This window comes from Cynara cardunculus (assembly GCF_001531365.2).
Source record: "Cynara cardunculus var. scolymus isolate 2C chromosome LG 4, CcrdV1, whole genome shotgun sequence".
Taxonomy (NCBI): Eukaryota; Viridiplantae; Streptophyta; class Magnoliopsida; order Asterales; family Asteraceae; genus Cynara; species Cynara cardunculus.
This window is the reverse complement of record NC_037531.1, coordinates 14,817,159-14,840,414: the sequence shown is the minus strand read 5'-3', so window position 1 is coordinate 14,840,414 and position 23,256 is coordinate 14,817,159. Positions and strand designations below refer to the sequence as shown.

Genomic DNA, 23,256 nt, shown 5'->3' with positions numbered 1-23,256 from the left:
ACCTGCTTTGCAAATAGTCCGGAGTCACCACATTGGCCACAAGGGGATTTTTATTCCTCATTGGATTTGTACTTGAGACCTCCTGGTACTTTTGACCTTTAGAGCCAAGCTCAAACCAATCAGACACCACCCTTCTGGTTCACGATCTGTATTTAAAGTCATAATAATTCTTGCAAATCATACCATTTTTTCGCACCTTCATAATCATAGTTTCAAAAAAAGAACCCAAATACAATCACAAAACGGAACCAGATTTCGACTAAAAATATAACTAAACTTGTATTTCCTCTACTTCTGCTTCATGTGACAACAATGGAGTTTGAAAAAGACTTGACATTCATCTCTTTAACACAAATATATGACTTCCATCCCTTTAACCCTAAACCCTAAACACGTGTCTATGAAATATGTACAGAAACAACCCTCGTGAACGCCAAGTGGCGAACGGATCGGCTTCTTTTAATCAGGTTCTTCACCACGGTCCAGACTGTGTCCTTCTCAGACAGCGTCGTTTGGCTCCTGGCTGCGTGTTCATCATCTCCATAACCTGCTATTATCGAGCCAGATAAAGGTTCAAGAGATTCAGTTCGACAAAGATTCAAGAGGCGACCCTGGTGCACCAGGACTCCCAGGACAGATTACTCTCCAAAAGAGCCCTTGAAAAGAAAAGAAAAGAGAAGTTCCAGTATATATACGGAAAAGAAATGGTCCATGTCTAGCCGACGTTGGACTCCAACAGAGCGAGTGAGTTTTGGCTACAAAGATCCGTTATGTACCCATGATACTTACGGAAACAGCCATTTTATTCTTTGAAATAGAGGTCAGGTCTGTATACATCTTACCCCATATCCTAATTCCGAGTGCAACATACTGTGTGTGTTTGGTTAAGTATATTAATCCAGATTTTAGTTATTCCGTAACAGATGGTTTTGATACCTGATTCTGCTGCATCTCCATCATTTCCGCCTGCAAAATATACGACATCAACTTAGTTTTAGTTTTTCTAAACTCGCGTTAATCGTCAAGTTTTTTTTCATCCAAATGCAACTTATTTGACGCTTAAAAGTAAAGAACTTGGTCTAAAAAAAGAGATGGATTTACCTTTCTTTTGAGTTCTTGATTCTGTTCTTTCAGTTTTGACACTTCTGCTTCCAGTTCCATGGTGTAGGCCTAGAAATACCCATAACGATCAAACAAAGAAACAAGTTTTATGAGTTTATTCATAATGAATATCAAGGTATATTCATCATGAATAACTGACTCTCACGGTTCTCAAAATATCTATGGTTTCTAAATATTTATAAATATTAACCTGCTTACGAGCCCGTGATCTAGCAGCCGACTCTCGGTTCTTGATCATCCGCCTCTGCCTCCGTTCAACAACTTTCTCAACCGTTCCACTTTTCCTTCCCCTAACAACTCCACTAAACTCGTAAGGAGCAGGTGAAACCGAAGATGTATCTCCATTCGTTTTCCCAATCCCATCTGACGAAAACACCGGAGATCCAACAGCAACCGTGACTCCACCCGTTGCCCCTAAACCAACCATCCCACCCATCCCACCTTGTAACATACCACTCGAAACTAAATTACCATTCATCGATGAATCTGAAAGACCCATGATTCCATTCCTAATTACAGGACTACCCATCTGCTTGCTAGCCATCGGAGCTCCATATGACAGATTCGGTTGCTTCTGAAACAGTTGCTGCTGATGATTTTGTTGCGGGTGTTGCTGAGTAGATCGGACCCCATTCACACTTAATGGTAGATTAGTAGATTGGAATGCAATCTGGTTACTACTATTTTCCGGGATTCGGTTCACATTCCTACTTGCAGCCGGTTGAAATCCGATAGCACCAAAACTCGAATTGTTTTGGGAATTCGTTAAACTTGAAAACAAATCGTTATCATTCGACTTAGAATCTAATTGGGGTTCTTCCCTCACAACTCCGGCTTTCACCAGAAACTCTTCAAGAGTCATCTCCCCTAAAGTCTGTTGTCTTTGTGGCAAGTGCGGTTGTCCAAAACCGTTGCTGAATTCTTTCGATATATCTTTCCACACTTCATCTACTGTCTTTTGGCTTATTGTTCGTGGTAAAGTTAACGATCCTTGCCGCTGTATATTTGCTCCACCATCACCACCACCACCACCACCACCGCCGCCATCTTGGCCGCCGTTGGTGGTGGTGTTTACGGTTGTTTGAACTTCTTCAGCATTCCAAATGCTTTTTAGTAATTCATCCATGTTCATAGACCCAAAATCTTTTCCAATACTACCCATGGTGGTTTGTAGCTCATCAAAAGTCAATGAATATATCGACCCTTGTCTTGCTAAATTGAAGTTACCCGGCGGTCTTCCACTCCCGCCACCACCAACCTCCGCCGCCGGTGGCTGGTTTCCATAGTTCTTGAAGTTCATAATTTCTCTCCTGAATTCTCTAACTTCGTAAAACAATAACTTTTAAGCCAATCAAAGCTCTCTGTTCAACATAAAAACAATCCAAAACGTCAATCAAAATTGAATTCCTAAATCAACTTCTCACTCAAAATAGCAATTCTATTTCAAGAAGCTCTGCAAAATTGGCAACAAAATTGAAAGATTTGACGGCTGGATACGACTACAAGAAACCCAGAGATGACTATCTAAAACCCTAACCCTAGATTACCATTGCAACCCTAAATCTCCATGAAAACCCACTTAAATTCACCCGATTCTGGAGGTGAAATCGCTTACGGAGCTGGGAATTGAATCAGATAACGTGACGAAATGAAAGAAGAAAGGCAAAGATGATGAATTTGAGGGAAATTATTGATGGAAACAAACAGTACAGAATGAAGAAAAATTACCTGAATGAAACAAAAATATCTGTTGCGAGTGATGAATTGAAGGGTCCGTGATACAGTGAAGTCTTTTTGCGCCTAATAAAGAATCTTGGTGCGGGTTAGCTGCTTTGTAATGGAGCCGACAAGTGGCCCGTGTGTTTCACTTTCTAAATTTAGAATTTTTGGCCCCTTACTTCATCTTTAATTCCTTAAATCTTTTTTAACTTCCTTCCTTAATTAAGCATTTGATTATATTTTATACCTTTTTATATAATGTTTTTTATTATACATACTTATATAATATTCATATATGTTTATACCCTTCTCACTTAGATAAGATTTTAATATTTGATTTACTGAAAACTGGTGTGTATATATATATATATATATATCTATATACTATATTAATAAGCATTTAGACCCATATCTTAAATACAAGTTTTAAAGCATATAGCATCATCATTTTATGCAATAATTCAAAAATCTCTTACTTACAAAATATTTTGCACAATGTACAAGTTGTTTATGTAACATAAAATCCTAATTGGGTCAAACTTGCTTTCTCTTTACAAATTTCTAAAATTACCACATTGGACTGCTTTCTTATATATATATATACACACACACACTACATTTATAAGCATTTAGACCAAAAGTCTTAATTACAAGTCTTAAAACATAAAGTACTATAAATTTATGCAAGAGATTCAAAAATCTTTTAAGTACAAACTATTATGCATAATGTACAAATGCTTAAAACATATCATTTGTTTGGTCAAAGTTTTAGATTTAAGTAAGCCATATTTACATGAGAAAAATATGTTTGGTCTTTTCAAAGTTGTTTGACACTTTGTTTGTTTCCTATTTTAAACTCAAATTCAAATTCAAAGTTCTTCTTTCTCTTGAAGTAAACTGAAATTTGAAGCAACAATATCAGAAAGGGTTTCAGATCCTGCATGTACCCCACCCTAACCCTTCAACTTTATATGGATTTAGAAACTCAACATGTATGCAATTATTTTTCCAATCGATCTTGCTAATACATCATATTAACATTCAACTTTAAATATTAGTTGACTTGTAAAATAACCACACAAACTCATGATTTAAGGCTAAACTAATGTTTCAAAATTGTGATTCACCCGCGCTGCATCACACGAGTACACCACTAGTGTATATATATATATATATATATATATACTATATTATAAAGCATTTGGCAAAAACTCTTAAAAAACAGTTTTTATACATAAAGTACTGTTTATTAATGCATGTTACTTAAAACTCAAAATTACAAGTAGATTGTGCATAAGTACAACTTATTAAAGCTCCATATCTGAATTCGTGTAACTAACCGTAGATAAACATAATCAAATATAAGATAAACATTTTATTTTAAATATAAAAAATCTAAATATAATTAGGAGAATCATTGAGTTCTAACAGAATACTTAATTATTATCTTTATAAAATAATATATTATTAAACCAAAAATAAATTATTTCATTATTAAACTTAAATTAAATTATAATAAAAAAATTAAAGAAATTACATAAAAAAATAGAATTTTTAAATAGTTGATTTGATATTAACATCGATATATATTTTTTTCAAATTTTTATGATATTTTCAAATTTATATTTTATTTAAAAATAAAATCATTATTGCTTTTTAAAAACACATAAAATCGTATTATAACATCGACAGAGACAAAGAATAACATAGAACATTAAAATCGAGATTTATTTCGCTGCATTGCGCGAGTACCCTTCTAGTATATATCATCAATTTAGTTTCTTTTATATTTAAGAGTGGAGAAATTATTTACTTTTCAACCACTTGGGTTGTCGCATACAAGTCAAGTCTAAGGGATTATAGTGGAAAATCTTATATATATTGGATTCGAATCCAGACGCTGCTAAATCTTTTATGGTCATGGAAATTCACCTGTAATAACGCTAAATAATTCATGGTTACCCGAGAGAGTAGTTGGTAACGTAATACAGTAAAAGAACCTATGGTTATCCAAAAATACTTTCATTAAGGAAGAAGTAATTTCATAATTTTATTGTTTCTTATAATTTCGAGTTAAATAATATATCAAAAAGGTATATAATATATTAAGGAAATATAAATATAGTTTTAGTTTTAATTAAGTTAATGATGATAAATGAATAAAGGAAAACTAGTGATATTGTGTTGTGGGGCCACAGGATAGTAGACGTGGACCACCGGTGAGAAGGTAGGAAACTGATGAGAGAAGTAACCTACCACTGTTTGTCAATTGGTACGATCTCAGCCGTCCACGTTTGTATGCTTTTGTTTGTCTATAATCAAATGGACTTTTATAATCAACTATTTTGTTTTTAATATTAAATATAATTATTTATATCTGAAAAAGATAAGGAAGAAGAAATAAAGCACAATATGAAGCATGCAATTTACTAAAATACCCTTGAGAGAGTATGCCTTATTCAAACAATCTCTTACCCCAAAATTACTCGTTTAGTATTAGTGTCTATCTTATTATTTTAGAAAACTTATCTTTCTATTATCAAGGATAAAAATGTCATTTAACAATTTAAAAAATATAATAATTATATATTTAGAAAATTACGTGTCATTTTTATTGTGAACACTTATTTTTGAGACAACGAAAATATAAGATATTACAACATTAAATAATCCAATAATATGTGTATTTTTTTTACTTTAACATATTATTATTTATCAATAAAATAAAATGAGAGAAAACAGAATTTTTGAATTTGGACATTGGGATGGGGTTGATTTCACAAACATCTAATAACTCAAGTATATGTTGTTTTGCTTTTTGGATATTCCTTTTTAAATATTTTGAAATTATTTAAATAAAAAATTAATTATCTCTCTAAAATCATATATTATTTACCTATTTTGAGAAGCATTGGATCAATTCTCTTTCACAATTCATGGTTGGTTCGAGATAAAAAGTAATCAATGGTCCAAATCTCTTCTTACATTTCTTACATTAACTCTTATTATCACACGATCTTGCATCACCTAAATGAATGCTATATAAACTATTATACATAGTTTATACGTATATTATTTTTGTAAAAAAAAATAAAATTAAGACGGAGACAAACCAATCGAAGCAAAAGGAATCTATGATAAGCAAATTGTCAAGGAACAAAACCAAATAGCTTCGTATTCCCTTATATTATGTAATCGTAAAACCCTAAATAGGTAAATCTTTACCTTCATTCTTGAACTTGAAAACAAGGTAGAAATTATTGGTAGCCCACGACTTGGAAACTTTTAAGAAGCTTACAAATCTCATTTTATATCAATATGGGACAAGTTGTTACAAACTTCCCTACTTAAACTCATGACGTCCTCACCAAGCCTGCCCATAATCTTTCTCCTTGTAATCAGCGACATGGGCATCCCGATGTACAACCGGTCTGATAACATTTGTAACACCTCAAAGCCCAAAGTAACAAGTTGACCTAATAACTTTAAATCAAACTTAAAAGCATGATGCAAGTTATTCGTAACCCACAACTTGATGCTTATAAGGAGTTCAAAAACCTCATTTTCTATCCATATAAGACAAGTTGTTACAACCTCACCGTAACTCGTAAGTATTATGGCTTACCTCGTAGCCACGATATACTCCTCGTCACTTTAAACCTGGATTAATTGGCATTTTATACATTTTATCTTTTTTTTAATTAACCTGTATATCTTATCCACTATGCGAGCTGACTAATTCCATTTTATTTACTCTGTAATCATTATCTGAAATTTATAATTAACGTTTTATTTTTCATTTTTTGTTGATTCTATCAATACTATAATTGAATAGAGCTACAAAATACTATAAAAGTAATATTTATTTTTTAATAAAATAATTTAAAATGTTACAAGTATTTGTTGACTTTTCAACATATTTTTTAAGGACAACTTGTCTTGTTTCGTCCTAATCAATATTAGTCATACTAAATATAAGACAGATATTTGTCATGTCATGTATTCTTGTTCTATCATATCCAGTCTTGTCATATTAAATCAAGTCTGGTCATGTTTGTATACCAAACATTACTTTACTGTTTTTTTATGAACCTGGATATCCAACTCGCTATGCGAGCCGATTAATTCCAGGACGACCACCTGCTTTGCAGATAGTCCGGAATCACCGCATTTGAATCTCTGTGGCCACAAGGGGATTTTTATTTCTCCTTGGATTTGAACCTGGGACCTCCTAGTACTTTTGACTTTTAGAGTCAAACTCAAACCAACCAGAGATCACCCTTATGGAGTTCTTGTTAAGAAAAACAGTTGGATGTCAAATTTAATATTTGGGACAATAATAATTAATAAAAAAAATGATATAAGATAATAAAGAAACCTTATCCTAAAGATTAATTTATCAAAGACATCATTGAAACATAAAATATTATTACCCAAACTAGAAATTTCCAAGGATTCTTTATTTCCAAATTAGTCTTGGGACTTTCATCACTTTCAATTTTTTATTATCTTTTAAATATTAATTTTTTAATTTTAAAATGAATATAATAACCAATTGGATACATAACTTAATAAAAATATTAGAAATGATTTTTAAAATGAAAAATTAGATCACAAATCACCAATGCTATCAATATTTAATATAGAAAAAATGGTATGAATTTGAATAAAAAAACTAACCAACCATAAGGGTGGTGTTTGATTGGTTTGAGCTTGGCTCCAAAGATCAAAGTATCAAGAGGTTCAGGTTCAAATCCAGGGAGGAATAAAAATCCTTTTGTAATCACGAAGGTTCAAATTCGATGACTTTAAGCTATTTGTAAAACAGGTGGTCGTGCTAGAATTAATCGACTCGCATAACGGCTTAGATATCCAGGTTAATTGAAAAAAACTTATGTATTATAAGTCATGTAGTTTGAAGAGGTAGCAACCAATGAACATGTCTTTGTCACATGGCTCTCACATTCACTACCACATGCTTCCCATTTGTGTGTTCTTGTTTTATACTTTGCCCTAATAATACAACACCACCACACCCTACTTCTATTTTACTACTATAAAACTATGGTTTAATAAGATGTCACCATGTGGCACTAATAGGAAACCAAAGTGTGGCACACTGCTATTGGTCGTCAAACGAGCCAATAAGAGTACGCCAACAAAAATATTTCCTGAAACCCTTTTGATTTAAAGATTAGTGTATATTTTTGGTGATATAATCTGATTTAGACAGATGAAAGATTGTAAAGTTTTTGACATATAAAAACAGCGACCAATTATATGAGCCTTTTGAACTTCGAGGATGATAAATGGTGTTAAATTGTGAATCATGGAGACAAAATAAACTTGCAATTGGATTGTAATGTCATATTGGTTAGTAGTAGAAGTAATCCATGAGAATAAACAGTATTTCTAATTCTTGGATGATTTTTTATTAAGTTCTTTTTTTAATGTTAAAAAAACAGGTAGATTATGTTAGAGTTGAAGATTTTGTAGATTGATGAGAAACAAAGTAAGGGACTTCTTAATAGTTCAATTAAAAGACAATATTTGAATCGTTAAATTTAACTGAATTATTAATAGTTCTATTAATAGACAACATCTGAAACGATAAATTTAATTGAATTATAAAGTGTATATTTGAAAATGGGACACGTGGAAACAAGATAAAAGGCTGACATGCCCAATAAGGCAAGTCTAATAATATCCAAAATGATATTACAACTTTCATAAATCAAGACGTGTACAGCTTTTAATACCCAAAAATAAAATAGATATTTTTATTTATAAAATAGTTTAATAAATATATTTTAATTTATGTTAACGTTAATTTAACAGAGAAAATAGTAGAAACATCAAAATGAAATTTATAGTTGTATAATTTAAAAAAATATTGTGATATATTTATTTTTAAAGACATCATTCGAACTTTATGGCCTGGTTGTAGCATTAGCACTTTTATTTGCGAATCCTTTTGTTTAATAGTTTTTGTGGAATCCGGTTTTAATGTCAAAAAAAAAATGCTATAAAATATTTTAACAATTTATTTTTCATTGAATTTATCCAGATTCCTCAATAGTAATGGTCTTTATATTGTATAATCTTACTTGTCATAATATATAATTGTTTGGTAGTAGCTAAATGATTAGATGGTCAGAATGATTAAGAAGCTTTCATGATGTAGTGAAATATGAAATATAATTGTTTGATAATTATTTACAACGAAATTGGGACGCTGAATGGTTAAGAGAAGACCAAGATACAAAATCATCAAGAGAGTTTTAGAACCATTAAGAGACATATTTTTTTTGCCAAACAAGATTCACCTATTAACGATTCAACGGTTGCCTCTTAATGGAACTATTAAAAGGTAAATTAAGCGGCTACAAAATTAGGACGCTAAATAGTTAATGGAACTATTAAGAGGTAAACATTGATTTAAAAGTAAAAAGCTTGTTGGGTAATAAATACCGGATAAAAGAGTTATCATATTTTTAAAATACCAAAATATCGTATAATCCTTCAACCACGGCTCAATCAAGAGTCTTAAATAAAATCTTAGGGGTAATGGTGTTTATAAAATACAAATATATAAATTTTTTATGTTAGCAATTTTCAATCGTAAATTAAATCGAATTCCATCTAACGGACATATCTTATTTTCTATTAAGATAAGATAATAGTCTTGAGACATTTAGAAATAAGTTAGAAACAAAATATGATTGAACAACCAATTTAGATGTATTTAGGAGCCGTTTACCCAATTGCTTACCCGGTAAACGTTTATCGATAGGAGTCAACACTATGATTTATTTTGATGCGTAAGATTTTAGTATATTAAAACATATCGAAAGCAACAATTTAGCGGGTAAACGCTTACCTGGGTAAGAGTCGTCATCCTCGTTTACCTGATTGGTATCACACATAAGAAAATTTATTTTTACACAACTTATTTAGAGTTTGACTAAAAATAAAGTCATCAAAAAAATTCTAAGTATTTTACAACATTCTAAATGCCATGTTTACCCAAAAAAAAAAAAAAGCAAGTTTCCAACATAACCCATCCAAAATAGACAAACATCTACTCCACAACAAAGTACACACTCTCTTGGCCTTGTTCCAACATGTTGGGAGCTCGAATCGAGTCCATTTTTGTCGACCATTTACGCACATGATGATAGAATTCATCGTGTCCTTTCGTGTGTTAATTTAATAGAAACATTTGACTATGAATCAAAATCGAAGTCTTTTCGCAAAATTTGTGTTACCTGAGACACATGCTTTATTTCACTATGCACAACTCAGTTTAGATTTTGTGGTTTCGGGATTGGATCAAACCTTGGATACCAGGCTAGATTAGGGATCGTTCTTGATTTTCTGGGATTCAAACTTATCGATAGCGACTTGAAGCTCATCTGAACCTCCAACAGCTCTCATGGTGTAGAAATACACCCCAAATACGAACCCAGTTAAGCCTCCAGCTACGACCATATTCTTGGTCTTGGGTGCCAGCCTCCCAAATCCAGCCATTCGAATCAATAAACAATCACGTCTCTAGTTATCACAACCTATATAAGAACCAATAGGACCGAAATTGTGAGCCAGTCATTTAATAAAATGGGAAGGGAACTCAAACTTAGAGAAAGGATGTACAATGCAAATGAACCGGACATGACTGAACTGGACAAGATCAAACAGGCAAGAGTGAGGTATGCAGGTGAAAGAATTGTGAAAGGTTTTAAGGTTTTAATTTGACATGGGTAGTTTAGTAATTTACCAATTTTGCCCCCATCTCCCTGAATTTTGTTTGTAATTTGTACCACTCAATCCTGTCATGTCCCGGTCCAAATGTTGCACCAAATGTGAAACAACAGATTTTTGTCCAACATACCAAACGCACCCTAAAGGCATGATGCAAAAAGGTCTTTCCAAGGCATAGGGACAAAGCATAATGTACGCCTCTTCGTTTTGTGAAACATAAGAAATAACAAAGAAGAACACCCTGGATGCTGCAAAAATGAGCAACTTCGGATAAATTGACAAAATATAAATGCAATAAACATTATACACGACACTTATCGACCAAAATTGCTCATTTTTGCAATGTGTTTGCGCTTTTCGTTTTGCATTTTCACATGCATGAAGGTCTGTTTGAAACAAAAAGCCATGGATGATTAGCAAGACGAGCTGGTTCAGGAAAAAGACTAGCTAGAACAAGCTTAGCAGAACCAACTCGTTTGACTACCCCAGGCGAGCTTGAGCCTAGTATGGTTCGAAATAGACAACTTAGTGAGCCTGGAAGAGCCAGGTCTTTCAAGCCCATCAAGCTTATTTGAAATCCATGATGCCTATTAATTTAGTTTACCGGTCTTACCCTCACATGTAATTTGTTCAATGCTTAAGCTTATACAATCCCATAGAAACTGGGTACATACAATATAAGCCATTGCTCAAGCTTATATGACATAGGTGTGTTTGGTACACCGGACAGAATAGGACAAGAGGAGTGCTCAAAAAACCGACCAACCTGGCCAACCCAATCCAAAAAAACTCAACCCACGGTAATCCGATACATAGTTGATACAAAATTAGGCCAAACCGCATCTATTGGGTATTAGGGTTGGAACTGGGTTAGGGTAATTTAAATCGAACCCAAACCGATGAACACGATGCTTTTCTATACTACAAATATATGTAAATTAGACATTACACCAACCCGTAATTAGCTATATTCAAAATTATATTACAATTTTAATCGTAATTTTACTTTCTTATTTACATGAACTTTCAACATTTTTTGAGTTTGGTCGCCTTTTTTGTATGTTCTCATTTTGATTTTATTTCGTTTAAACAGAACGCTTAGCTAGATCGTAAAATTATATTACCAAAGTTTCAACCCGAGTACCCGACCAACTCAACTCAACCCGCACGTTTTGAGTTGGGTTGGGTTGTAGTTTGTTTGAGTTGGGTTCGGTTGAGATTTTTCAAACAACAAACATTGGGTTGGGTTGTTCAAATGTTTTCAACCTGGCCATCTCAACCCATGTGCAGCCCTAGACAAGACAGACAAATATTTGTTGTTCCATGTTTGATGGAGACTATAACAGAGTAGGACAAAAAAAATTGGTCCGAGTGAGAAAAAACCAAATTAGGTGGAACAAAAATTAAGGAAGACAGCATGGACAGACCCAGGAGCGTTGGTTGTGGCACATGCCACTGTAGTGTCCCTCCATCATTAGGTAAAAAAAAGTAGGTTCGTAAAATGTGCAACAATATTATTGTTTTAGAAGGTGAAACCATTTTATATGGTGCCACTGCATCGAAAATTTTCTGAGACAATCCAAAAGACAGGTCAAGATAGATAAATTACTAACTATACACATATCACATTAAAACCTTAGCATAATTATTTGAGCCAACTTCACTTTCATAATCATAGGCTCATAGCCATAGGATAATACATGTAAGCCAAGGCAAGGCCGGAGCCTTAGACCAGCAGAGATTGAGCCTAATCTTATCAGGATTGGCAATCCACAAGCCAAGCCCAAGGGCACATAATTTCTTAAGCACAATATGATGCCTCATACATTGAATTCTAAACAAAAATCATACAAAATAATCTTGAAATAGACAGCAAAGCATAAATAATCAAAAGAAATTGAGCTCATGACGTGTTCTGCTAAACAAACTCATCAACATATCTGAAACAGATTCAAGTTGGGTCCAAAAACCATCAGAAATCCACACACACACCAAAAAGGGAAGAGGCGAAAGGTGAAGAGTGTGTAGGATTAAAAAGTTGAGCTACTTGGACTTAAAATGAACAGATTGAGAGCCCTAAAACGAGAGAAAAGAGGCGAACGGAGATTACCTGAACCTGAAGCGAGAAGACGAACAGCAAAGCAGGAAAAGTGATCAAGAGGTATCTTCGAAGCCTGTTGCCCTAAAACAGGATACCTATCAAATTGTTTTATAAATAAAATAACTAATATTATAATTTTCTTAAGATATATTTTAAAAAACTAGTTGAAACGTACAAAAATATCCTATAAACTTATTGTAATTTTTAAATATGACATTTTATAGTTCGATCATATAAATTTAATTATTATGAAATATTTCATTTATCAAGATGTATCTACTAACTCGTCTTCCAACCCAACTCAACCAACAAGGGTTAGTTGTACTAATGTTATATTTTTTAATGAGTTGAGTTAGATTTTTCAAAACCACCATAATTGGTTTGAGCTGTAAAAATGATGTAAACCATCTAACCCACCCGTAAAGGTTGGGTTGGATTATAATTTCGAATGAATTGGGTTGGGTTTGACAGTTTTTCAAACTGTCATAATTGGGTTGAATTGTAAAAGTGTTGTAAACTAATCATCCAAAGCCATGCACTGATGTACACCTGTAGCCCTAAATTGGCAATCCCCTTCTCTCAGTTAGGCCGCTTGGTAAATAACTAATAATTTTATCCTGAAACATAACAATGACGGTTAACTTATCCGGTAAGTGAGAGAAATGATTCTTAGTCCACAAATATTTACAGGGTAAAACATGTTTACCAACAATCCATTTCAATTATATATATATATATATATATATATATAAGAGCTTAATCAAATGATAACTAATTAGTTTGTGGTAACTGTGAGAACCAATATTAACCACAAATCAATAGATAAATTAGGAAATTTATAATTTTGGCAATTTTGAATTAAAATTTTAATGCAAGGATATTTTTTGTATTTTACAACTTTCCTCCCTCCTCTCTTCTCTCTCCGGCCACCGTTCGCCGGCCACCGTCCTCCGATGATACTACAATGGTATCACAATGCATCATATATGTGCTTGGGTATCACATTGATGTCGTTTGTGTGGTCGATCGAAGATGTAACACAGTGGTATCACTATGCATCTTATATATGATTAGGTATCACAATGTATCTTTTGTTTAACAGAATCAATATTTTTAGGTATCACAGTGGTATCATAGTGGTATCACCGGAGGACGGTGGCCGGACAGAGAAGAGACGAGAGATGAGAGTTTTAAAATACCAAAAATATCCTTGCATTAAGATTTTAATTTAAARTTACCAAATTTATAAATTTCCTAATTTATCTATTGATTTGTGGTTAATATTGGTTCTCACAATTACTACAAACAACTCAGTTCTCCCTTAAATAGGTCCCTATATATATATACATACATATATATATATATATACATATATATATATATATATATCGCTATTCAATAAGGTAAATGAAGGTAAATAACAAAATATTTTTTATTTTTCAAGTAATTTCAATAAAAAAAAAAGAATTGTAACGTGATATGAAAATTGAATAAAATTAGAGTAAAATACGTTTTTAGTCCTTGTGGTTTGTAGAAATTCTATTTTCGTACTTAAGGTTTTTGAATTATAATTTTTATCCTTGTGGTTTATAATTCATTACCTTGTTTGTATTTATGATTTAAAATTTATCATTTTTTTTGTTCTTATAGTTTAGAATTCTTTTTTATTTTAGTTTTTCATGCTTAAGGCTGCATTTGGTACATGCAACAGGACATGACAGGATGAGAAAAAAACTCAATGTTTCATGTTTCGCGCAGCATGGAACAGAACAAGAACTCACTGTCCCATGTTTTGGTGTGAACGAGACAGAGACAATAACGGGGACAAAGTGAGACAAGATGGAAAAAAGAAGCTTTTTCTTGTTTTGTCTAGTTCAGTCATGTCCAATCATGTTTGCATATCAAATGCTACATAAAAGTACTGTTGTGACATCATGAACTAAAATAGAAACGAATTACAAACCATAAGGAATCTTATTCCTGGTTATATAGAGAGATTATCTTCATCACATAATTAATGGTAGAAGGAGAAAATAAACATTTTATTTTGAGACAAACTAAAATAAATATGCTATTTTTTTTTATTAACCTGGATATCCAACCCACTATGTAAGCTAACTAATCCCAAGACAATCATCTGTTTTGCGGGTAGCCTGAGGTCAGTGCATTTGAATCTTTATGGCCACAAGAAGATTTTTATTTCTCATTGAATTTGAATCTGTGATCTCCATATACTTTTCACCTCTAAAGCCAAGCTCAAATTAATCAGATACCACAATTAAACGATACATATTTAAAAAAAAATATTTATTGCCAAATATAATAATTAAAAAATAAGAAGAGAAATAAAATAAAATGAAGATGAGGTGATGTTACAACACGTAAGGTTACCAATTTGCCATCCCTTTTTAATATAAAATTAAAAAGGAGCATTCATATTCATATATTTTCTGGATTTTAACACCAGAACCGTGAAAGGCACCCAACCTCCCTGACCGACGGCCGGTTTTTTCGTCGCCGCCTCTAAGAACACCATCTTCTCCGATGAAATAAGCGAAATTTATTAGGCACTTTGCCGCAATCGGAGGGATTTCCCTGTGAATTCATACCTAATAACTGCAAGCCGTTTAGGTCTCTCCATTCTCGTTGCAGATTCTTACAGATCCAAGAACATTTATTCTTCTTCATCCGATCAGGTTTTGTTAAGGTACAAAACCGCTAGTTATCTAATTGTAATTTAATTCATCATTGCTGTACGTCACCTCTTTGTTTTTGACTCATCCAGCGTAAAAACGAACTGGAGACCATATTGTTATTTAGGGCAAACAAAGATAATGCTAGGAAGCTGATGCAAATAGTAGATAATACTGAATTATGGTACTAGTTTGTGCTTCCTTCTGATTATCCTGTTCGATGACTGTATACACATTATGGATACGCTATCTTTTTCTTCTTTTATTTTCGGTTAAGAGTTGATTAATACGTTTTTGTTATAGGGAGATAGCGGTATAGAATTGTGTTGCGTAAGTACGCTTCTATATTTGTGTTCTCTAGAACTTCTTATGTGTGGTTCTTTGATGGAATGGCGACAATGATGTGTTTGTGAGTCATGCTGGCTGTTGTACTGTGCAGAAGATAAGAATTATTGAGTTCACACATCGGTCCTATTGAATATAATTGTATTTTTGAGAAATAATTGTTGTCTTGTTCGTTATCAACAGAAACTTCAGTTAGCTAATTTATGAATATTAATTGGCCTTGGTAAAATATGCTCTCAAGGGTTGAGAAGGTTATGCACATCATGCTTCTGTAATACCTGATGCAGTAATAATATTTGAGCATATTTTCATCATCATGCAAGAAGACTACCATATAGCAGGGTTTCCTCTAGCAGCTCCATCTGTGTTGACCATGTACTTTCATGTAATTTACTACCACGAGGTATCAAGCAGTCTGTCCATGAGCATACATAAACCGTGGGTTAACGCTGTCCTAGGCAATGTTTTATTGGTTAGCACAAACAATTGCTGGTAGTCTGTTATGCACTGTCTTTAAAAGAAAGATTTTGATTCAAATAGCTGTTCCGACCTTTCAGGCTTCTAGATTCCCAGGTGTACACTTTTTTGTGAAAATGAAGGGGTTACTGTGAAAAGTTGTGACTGCAGATTTGACTACAAACATGCCTATGGGTTTATGTATCCTGAATGTGTGTTTTAGCTATAGGGTAGCTGATAACAGGCTCCAGTTTTTTCTGATTGTTTGTCTCATTGTATGAAGTTGACCCCTTCATGTTTGATGGTGACTTTGACACTTTGTCGTCTGTGTTCCTGCCGAAGAAGGGTGTATGCATCCTGAAGGTAGGACTGTTTAGCTTTAGCAAAGTGAATACCAATTTCCAAGTTAGGCTGTTGATGTAGGACAGAATTAGGGTCCGAAAATTGGGAAAAACAACTGAAATATGGTGCAAGTTTGAATGAACACTTATCAAGAAGTTGACGATGTTGCAGTACTGACATATGGATATGAGTGTCTATTTTCTTTTGCCACAGACATCATGTTCTGTCCAGAAATGAAATGGACTCGTACTGATATAATTATTGGTCTAATTCATCTTATTGGTTTGGTTATTTAATCTTTTGATATAGCCCTATTAATGTATGTTGTGATTTTATCTTCTATGTCTGTAATGTGAGTACACCCCCCCCCCCCCCCCAAAAAAAAAAAAACAAAGAAAAATGTAAAAGTTAAAAAAAGCTGCATTCTTTTTGTAGGCTTTCGATCAACATGCAATGACAGGACGGAAGTTTTATACTTGAAAAATATGAAGTTTTGAAACTCCACTTGACAAAACCCCCAGTTCACTCATGTCCAGGGAATGTGTGGTAGTGTCATTTGTGGGGTACACCTCTGTGAGAAGGATCTGATAATTGTTTTTTGGTTGTACAGTTGCATTGCTTTACTATGTCATCATTAAAGTCAACTTCAAAGGCTGTAAGGCAGTTGATTATATGCAAAAATGGTGGCACACGGTTAGTGAGATGCTTACAGAACAATCCTGAACTGGAAACTTGTGTTCAGAGTCGGTATTTTAGGAGCATCGGAAGTGTTGAAACATTGCCATCTTCCTGTCAAATGGTTGGTGCTGCTCATAAGGATCCCCCCTTCTTGCAAAATACGTCTTCTGGTATTCTTAGTCAAAGGAGGGGATTTCTTGGCTGTGGCGATGGGGATGAGGGAAGTAATGTTTTATCGAAAGTTCATGAGGAGAAGCGTATTATGGGGTAATTGCTGATCGCTCCCTTTTTGCTTCTCTTAACTAGCAAAGCATGTGGAATTCAGTATTACCATGTTTTTTTTTGATTAACCTGGACATCCAACCCGCTATGTGAGCCGACTAATTCCAGGGCGACCACCTGCTTTGCAGATAGCCTGGAGTCACCACATTTGAACCTCCGTGGCCACAAGGGGATTTTTATTCCTCCTTGGATTTGAACCTGGGACCTCCTGGTACTTTTGACCTTTGGRCCAAGCTCAAACCAATCAGGCACCACCCTTGTGGTTCAGTAATACCATGTTATTTACACAATAAAAGACAAGACATACTTGCATTAAATTCTCTATTGACGTTCATTTTATAAATCAAGCCTCTCATGTTGACTTCCATGATCCTAGGTGTTTGATAGAGGTTGTAAGAATAATTTTTTTAATTCTAATAATATCACCACATATCATATCAACGTGCTCCGACGCCCTGCCTGCCAATTTTTTTCCTCCCAAAACTGAAAATCTTGAATTTTATCTGTTGCTTCGCATATACCCTCATCATTTCTCAAAAAATATCCATGAATTGCGTTGACACGGTCATGCATTACTAATAGTTACATTGACAATTCCCTTACTCACAGTAGTAATCACAAAATTTTAATATCTACTTCTGCTTCTCTTCATGATGATGTGATAACTGCCCATGATGATTGAAGTTGGGCTCAATCCATATTTGTGTGCTCTTCTTTTGACAATTCACTTGATATCCTGATAGGTCTTGATCATCAAAGTTTTTAATCAACTAAAGCTATAGTATGGAGTAAAGAGATTTTTTTACTAAATAGTGGTCATTATGTTTCTTGTCTAAATAGTATCGAGCAAGTGTTAGTGTCCTGATAAGTGGGGTTAAATTTCTAGGGACTGCTGGTAGTGCGATAGTTACTGATGGTCGTGGTTACGGCTTAATTTTTGAGAGTGTTTAATTGCTTATCTGAACTTATATGATCTGATCCGCATTTGTTTCAGGTATTCTCCAGAACAATTATTTGCAGTAGTTGCCGCTGTTGACATGTATCAGGATTTTCTTCCCTGGTGTCAACGATCGGATATAATTCAACGTCATTCAGATGCGTCTTTTGATGCCGAGTTGGAGATTGGATTTAAGTTTCTTGTGGAAAGCTATGTATCTCATGTGGAAATGATAAAACCGAAAATGATAAAGGTGATAGTTTATTATTTTTCTGAACCTAGAAATTTTTACAAGCGGAACACATGTATGCTAGCACTTGTTGAGTCTCACTGGTGCAATCTGTCACTGGTGACAGGTCTTATTGTCTCGGGTGAAGATATAGGGAACTTGATAATATTTATATCTTGAAAGGGTGTGAATACTAGAGCCGTTGGAACCATGGCTGCTAAGGGCAAACAAAGTCCCCTGCTAGGTTCTAAAAGCAGCTTTCTGTAGTAGGTTACTTGCAGAAGTTTGCTTTGATTCATAACATTTTTCTTGAGGTATTAAGGTTTTAGATCTCCCTGGCTTCTAGGATGGGTTTTGCAGTTAGGTATCAGACCATCTTCATTTCTTTCTTGTAGGAGATCCATATTACTTCAAGTTGTTTTTTTAATTTGAAGACCATAAAAGGTAGAGTATATTCTTTTGGGAAAAGATCTATTGCAATGAAGAATTGTCTTTTTATCCCCTTAAAAATTGATTGGTAAATGGTTCACTGCCCCCCTGTTTTTGATTGTTGACTAATGAACTTAAGAGCTTTGTTTCTATTTGCTACACTGGTTTTTTATTTTAAATTTTTTTGGGACCCTTTTCCTTCTGTTATTATTATTTTTGTCACTTGTTCTTCCTCTTTGCAGAATGGTTTCAAATGTGCCTTCTGTAAGACATGGCTAAATGAACCCCTATTTTTCGTTCTGTTCTGGTATTGACTCTAGCTCTACTCCTGAAGACACATAATTTATCGTGCCACAACCCTCCTATTCCAAATTCACGACCCTTATTTTTCTTAAAATATCTAGCGTGTCTCATTTCTAGTGTACCCATCTAGTTTGCTTTAAGAGGCTCATTCCTTTTTGTCTCAGTTAAAGGTCATATTCTCATATAGTGATAGAGGAAGAAGTAGTCGGCGATTATGGAATCAAGATTGAGTATTTAGTTTGATTACTGTAGCGTACATTGTACAACTTGTCAACTTGCCTATTTCAAAGTGCCCGAGTTAACTGACTTGTTATTATCCTAGGTGAGGCATGGAACTAGTCATGATCCCATTGGTAAGAAGCAATGGTATTAGTACCTTTGAGCCTATTGGTGTGTCTAACTGTCAAGTTCTAATAAAATCTTGGGCTTTTCATGGTAGCCATAACAGCAAAATTTTATGCATACAAGACAGGGATGCGTTTGGTACACAGACGGGATGGAACAGACGAGAATGATAGGCGGGTGAAAAAGTTATGGAAGGTTTTAAGGTTTTAATTTGACATGGTTAGTTTAGTTATTTATCAATCTTGTCTCGTCTCCTATTTTGGTGGGACAAAAAATGCAGTCCTTGCCCTATCCCAGTCTATTGTTGTGCTAACTTATGTGGGACAACAGGTTTTCGTTCTATCATGTCCCATGTACCAAACACACCCTAAGGGGCGGTTTAGTTACAGCTTAATGAGCTTAATGGTTGGGTTGCTCCTAGCTCAGCCATACAAAACTGTTTCTTTACAGCTTAATCTTTAAACCATTAAGCCAAAATAGCTATATGGAATAAGCCAGGACCCTCATTTGCCCCATTAGGCCACCTCAAACAAATTAATACCAGAAATGCCCTAGAAATAATCCGACCCTTTCTCTTTGCCTCCCTCAAACCCATAGGTCTCTCGTCCCTTAGACGGACAAAAATATCCAGACAGAGAACTTAACCCATACAAGGCTTGATGAAAATAAAAGTAAAAAACCCCCAAGTGAGATATGTTGGTCTATCTTGGGAGTTCCTAGATGGCCGTTCCTAGATGGCCGTTCCTTTCCAACTTGATCAGAAGTGTGCAGACACATAAATCGAAAATCATCGTAAGACTGTTCTAAGTTTTTACCATACATCATGAAGACAACCTTTCCTTGCTAACAATGTCGATGCATTTTGTCTTGCTTTTGTTCAATTTCAGACAACCTCATCACAGAGCAGCCTTTTTGACCATTTAATAAACATTTGGGAGTTCCATCCGGGTCCTGTTCCAGGAACATGTAACCTTCATTTCTTTGTGGATTTTAAGTTCCAGTCACCCTTGTACTCACAGGTAATGCTCATTTTGCAAGCTCTTGAACTATATTACAACGTTTTACTATCTTGATGAATTCTTGATTCTTGAATCATATGCCAAGTCATTGCTTCTGCTCTTTACTATATGTGTTTTCTGTATTTTTTTTTTCTTTTTCCCTTTCGGTATATAAAACACCTGAAATGGGTATAAACATAAAGCAGCCGAAAAAAGGGTAGACGCCACCTTTGAGGCTCCCCCACCAGTCCCACGGTCATCATGGGGKYGGTAAATYAGYGCATGCATCCCATTGGCAGAGGAGCATATGGATTATCCCCACACCTCTATCGTTGTGACAGATCAGCGAGGTGGGACCCAACTCTAATATGCGCCAAGACTAATAAACCAAAACCAACTAGCCGAGTGTATTTCCGACGGAGGTGGGATTTGGGTGGGATGTATGCAGATTTGACCTGGAGTAGAAGAGCTGTTTTCTTCAAGACCCCAGGCTTTTGAAAATGTGTGTGAAAGTGGTCTACTGTTACTCCGCAGTTATTTCTACGATTTACTAAATGCTATTTTCCGTGATAATGATAACTTGGTTTGTGGTCATGATCTACAGATGGCATCCATGTTCTTCAAGGAAGTGGTCTCTCGACTAGTTAACTCTTTCAACGACCGTTGCCATTTGATATATGGGCCAGGGATCCCAGTTCGTGAAAAGCTTATCGAACGAGGCACTTGATCATTGTTTAACTGGTAAACGTATTGCATCAGTCACTAGTATGCAGTGCACTTGTTGGTTTTTCACCAAATCAAGCACCTATAAAAACTAGTCGATTAATATGCTAAGAAAACTACATACTCTTTTGAGATGCCTCAAGTTGGATTTTGATGATACTGCAGGTTTAAAGGTTTTGGAGCGTGGATCCCGAATCTAGATCTTGAATATGGCCAGTGGATATCTTGGTTTGATATCGGATATTTGACAATACGGGCAAATTTCTGCATCTTTGACGACTTTCTGATTCTTTTTGGTATTTTTCAATGCCATTGATTGATTCAAGATCGAGGGGGGGATTCAGGGTTGGAACCGTAGAGTTTGGAGGTTCTGTTCACCTTCAACTTCATCCTGAAAAGCTGTAGCTGTAGTTTGTTAAACTTTCCCGATGAATTTGTTCTTTTTGGCCTTCCAACACTTGCTTGTGCACACTTTGCTTAGCGTGTATCTAGCTTCTGCACAGCGACACTAAAGCGTTGGTCTTACGTCTTGTTTTTGGCCTTCCAGCACCTACTAAACACTTACCGGTCCTTATCGTGAAAGTGCCCACTTGATAAGAATAATGTTTTTTCATCGACAAGTCTTTCACACGTGATGTCGTTACCGAGATGAGGTCTTGGCAAAGGATCAAGGATATTACCCAATTTTTGTGGTAATAACAATGAATAAGAAAACTAGAAAATATTTGTACTTTTTATGAAACAATCCATGATATGTTGCATGTTTTTGGAATGGAAACAGAAATTTATCATGTAGCATGTACTAATATTAACATTTTTAATAAATAATTTATTAATTAAAAATGAATGCTTAAAACATAATTATCAAATAAATCCTAAGAAGTCTCTTCATATTTTTAAATCTAATGTTTGTGGAATTGTAATCTGGAATTCTTTTTCAAGATTAAAATGGAATCTAATTCTACAATTCTATTATTTCTTGTAAATCAAACGGAACCTTAAACGGTATAACAAATCCACATTGTTAATGTATTTATGTATAAAAAAACGTTGTTACTAACTTTATTGTTTTAAACCGTAAACTTATGCCAAGTCAACCTGCCCTCAAGGTTTGTCTAACAAATTACGTATCATTTTATTAATAGAATACAATCTATTTACTTCGAGACAGTCTCCAGAACACACACACAAATTCATCAACTCGATAGAACATTAATCATGTTCATTGAATATGATTGTATCACTCATGTTCGTCGAATAAGACGTGGGAGAAAATCGTCAGTCTAAGATGTGTTAGCATGACAATATATGGTTATAAACGAATCAAGTTATTATCGAGTAATTCAAGTTTAAAAAAAGAATAACTGTATTTTTGTTTTCAATACTTTAATTTATCATATATCTTATAACACCTAAACAAATGGTAAGTTAGATTTTAGTTTATAGGGTTGGGTTCACGTGAGACCAAGGGTTTTCCGTGAGACCCGTAAGACTAATTTATGTTCATTGATCAACTTTATAAGCTAATGATTTAATGGTCTAAAGTTGCACGATGACAATTTTGTGATTATTGAGAAGTCTTGTGGCGTTTATGAATGTTCAGATTGTCAGATTGTAGATCTAATCCAAATGTTGAGAATTGGTCTTACGGATCTCACGAAAAACCCTTGGTCTCACATGATCCCAGGTCTTGGTTTTATCTCCTGCATTTAAAACAAACGAACCAATTAAATTCTATCCGTAATTAAAATACGAAAATGAAACACATACACATCTATCGTCTACCCCAAAAA

At 34.3% G+C, this 23,256-nt stretch overlaps 2 protein-coding genes across 5 annotated transcripts; one reads left to right on the top strand and one right to left on the bottom strand.

Moving 5' to 3' along the window:
- Positions 1–177: 177 nt before the first annotated feature.
- LOC112511768 (ABSCISIC ACID-INSENSITIVE 5-like protein 5) lies at positions 178–2,502 on the bottom strand. Of its 2 annotated transcripts, none has more exons than XM_025117509.1 (4): positions 1,313–2,502; positions 1,102–1,170; positions 937–966; positions 178–550 (listed from the first exon to the last, which is right to left on the bottom strand). In XM_025117509.1, exons 1-4 carry the CDS (start codon positions 2,420–2,422, stop codon positions 473–475), a joined length of 1,287 nt encoding a protein of 428 aa, XP_024973277.1. In that variant the 5' UTR covers positions 2,423–2,502; the 3' UTR covers positions 178–472. The 2 variants fall into 2 exon arrangements, with proteins under 2 accessions (XP_024973277.1, XP_024973278.1); XM_025117510.1 differs by having other exon boundaries at positions 178–547.
- Positions 2,503–15,148: 12,646 nt separating this feature from the next.
- On the top strand, positions 15,149–21,993 carry LOC112511332 (coenzyme Q-binding protein COQ10 homolog, mitochondrial). Of its 3 annotated transcripts, XM_025116915.1 has the most exons (6): positions 15,149–15,410; positions 17,150–17,484; positions 18,494–18,689; positions 20,630–20,761; positions 21,345–21,481; positions 21,629–21,993. In XM_025116915.1, the coding sequence occupies exons 2-5, from the start codon at positions 17,165–17,167 to the stop codon at positions 21,465–21,467; spliced, it is 771 nt and encodes a 256-aa protein (XP_024972683.1). In that variant the 5' UTR covers positions 15,149–15,410; positions 17,150–17,164; the 3' UTR covers positions 21,468–21,481; positions 21,629–21,993. The 3 variants fall into 3 exon arrangements, with proteins under 3 accessions (XP_024972683.1, XP_024972685.1, XP_024972684.1); XM_025116917.1 differs by lacking the exons at positions 21,345–21,481; positions 21,629–21,993 and adding an exon at positions 19,720–19,750 and having other exon boundaries at positions 20,630–20,713; XM_025116916.1 differs by lacking the exons at positions 20,630–20,761; positions 21,345–21,481; positions 21,629–21,993 and adding exons at positions 19,720–19,750; positions 19,837–20,110.
- Positions 21,994–23,256: the final 1,263 nt, after the last annotated feature.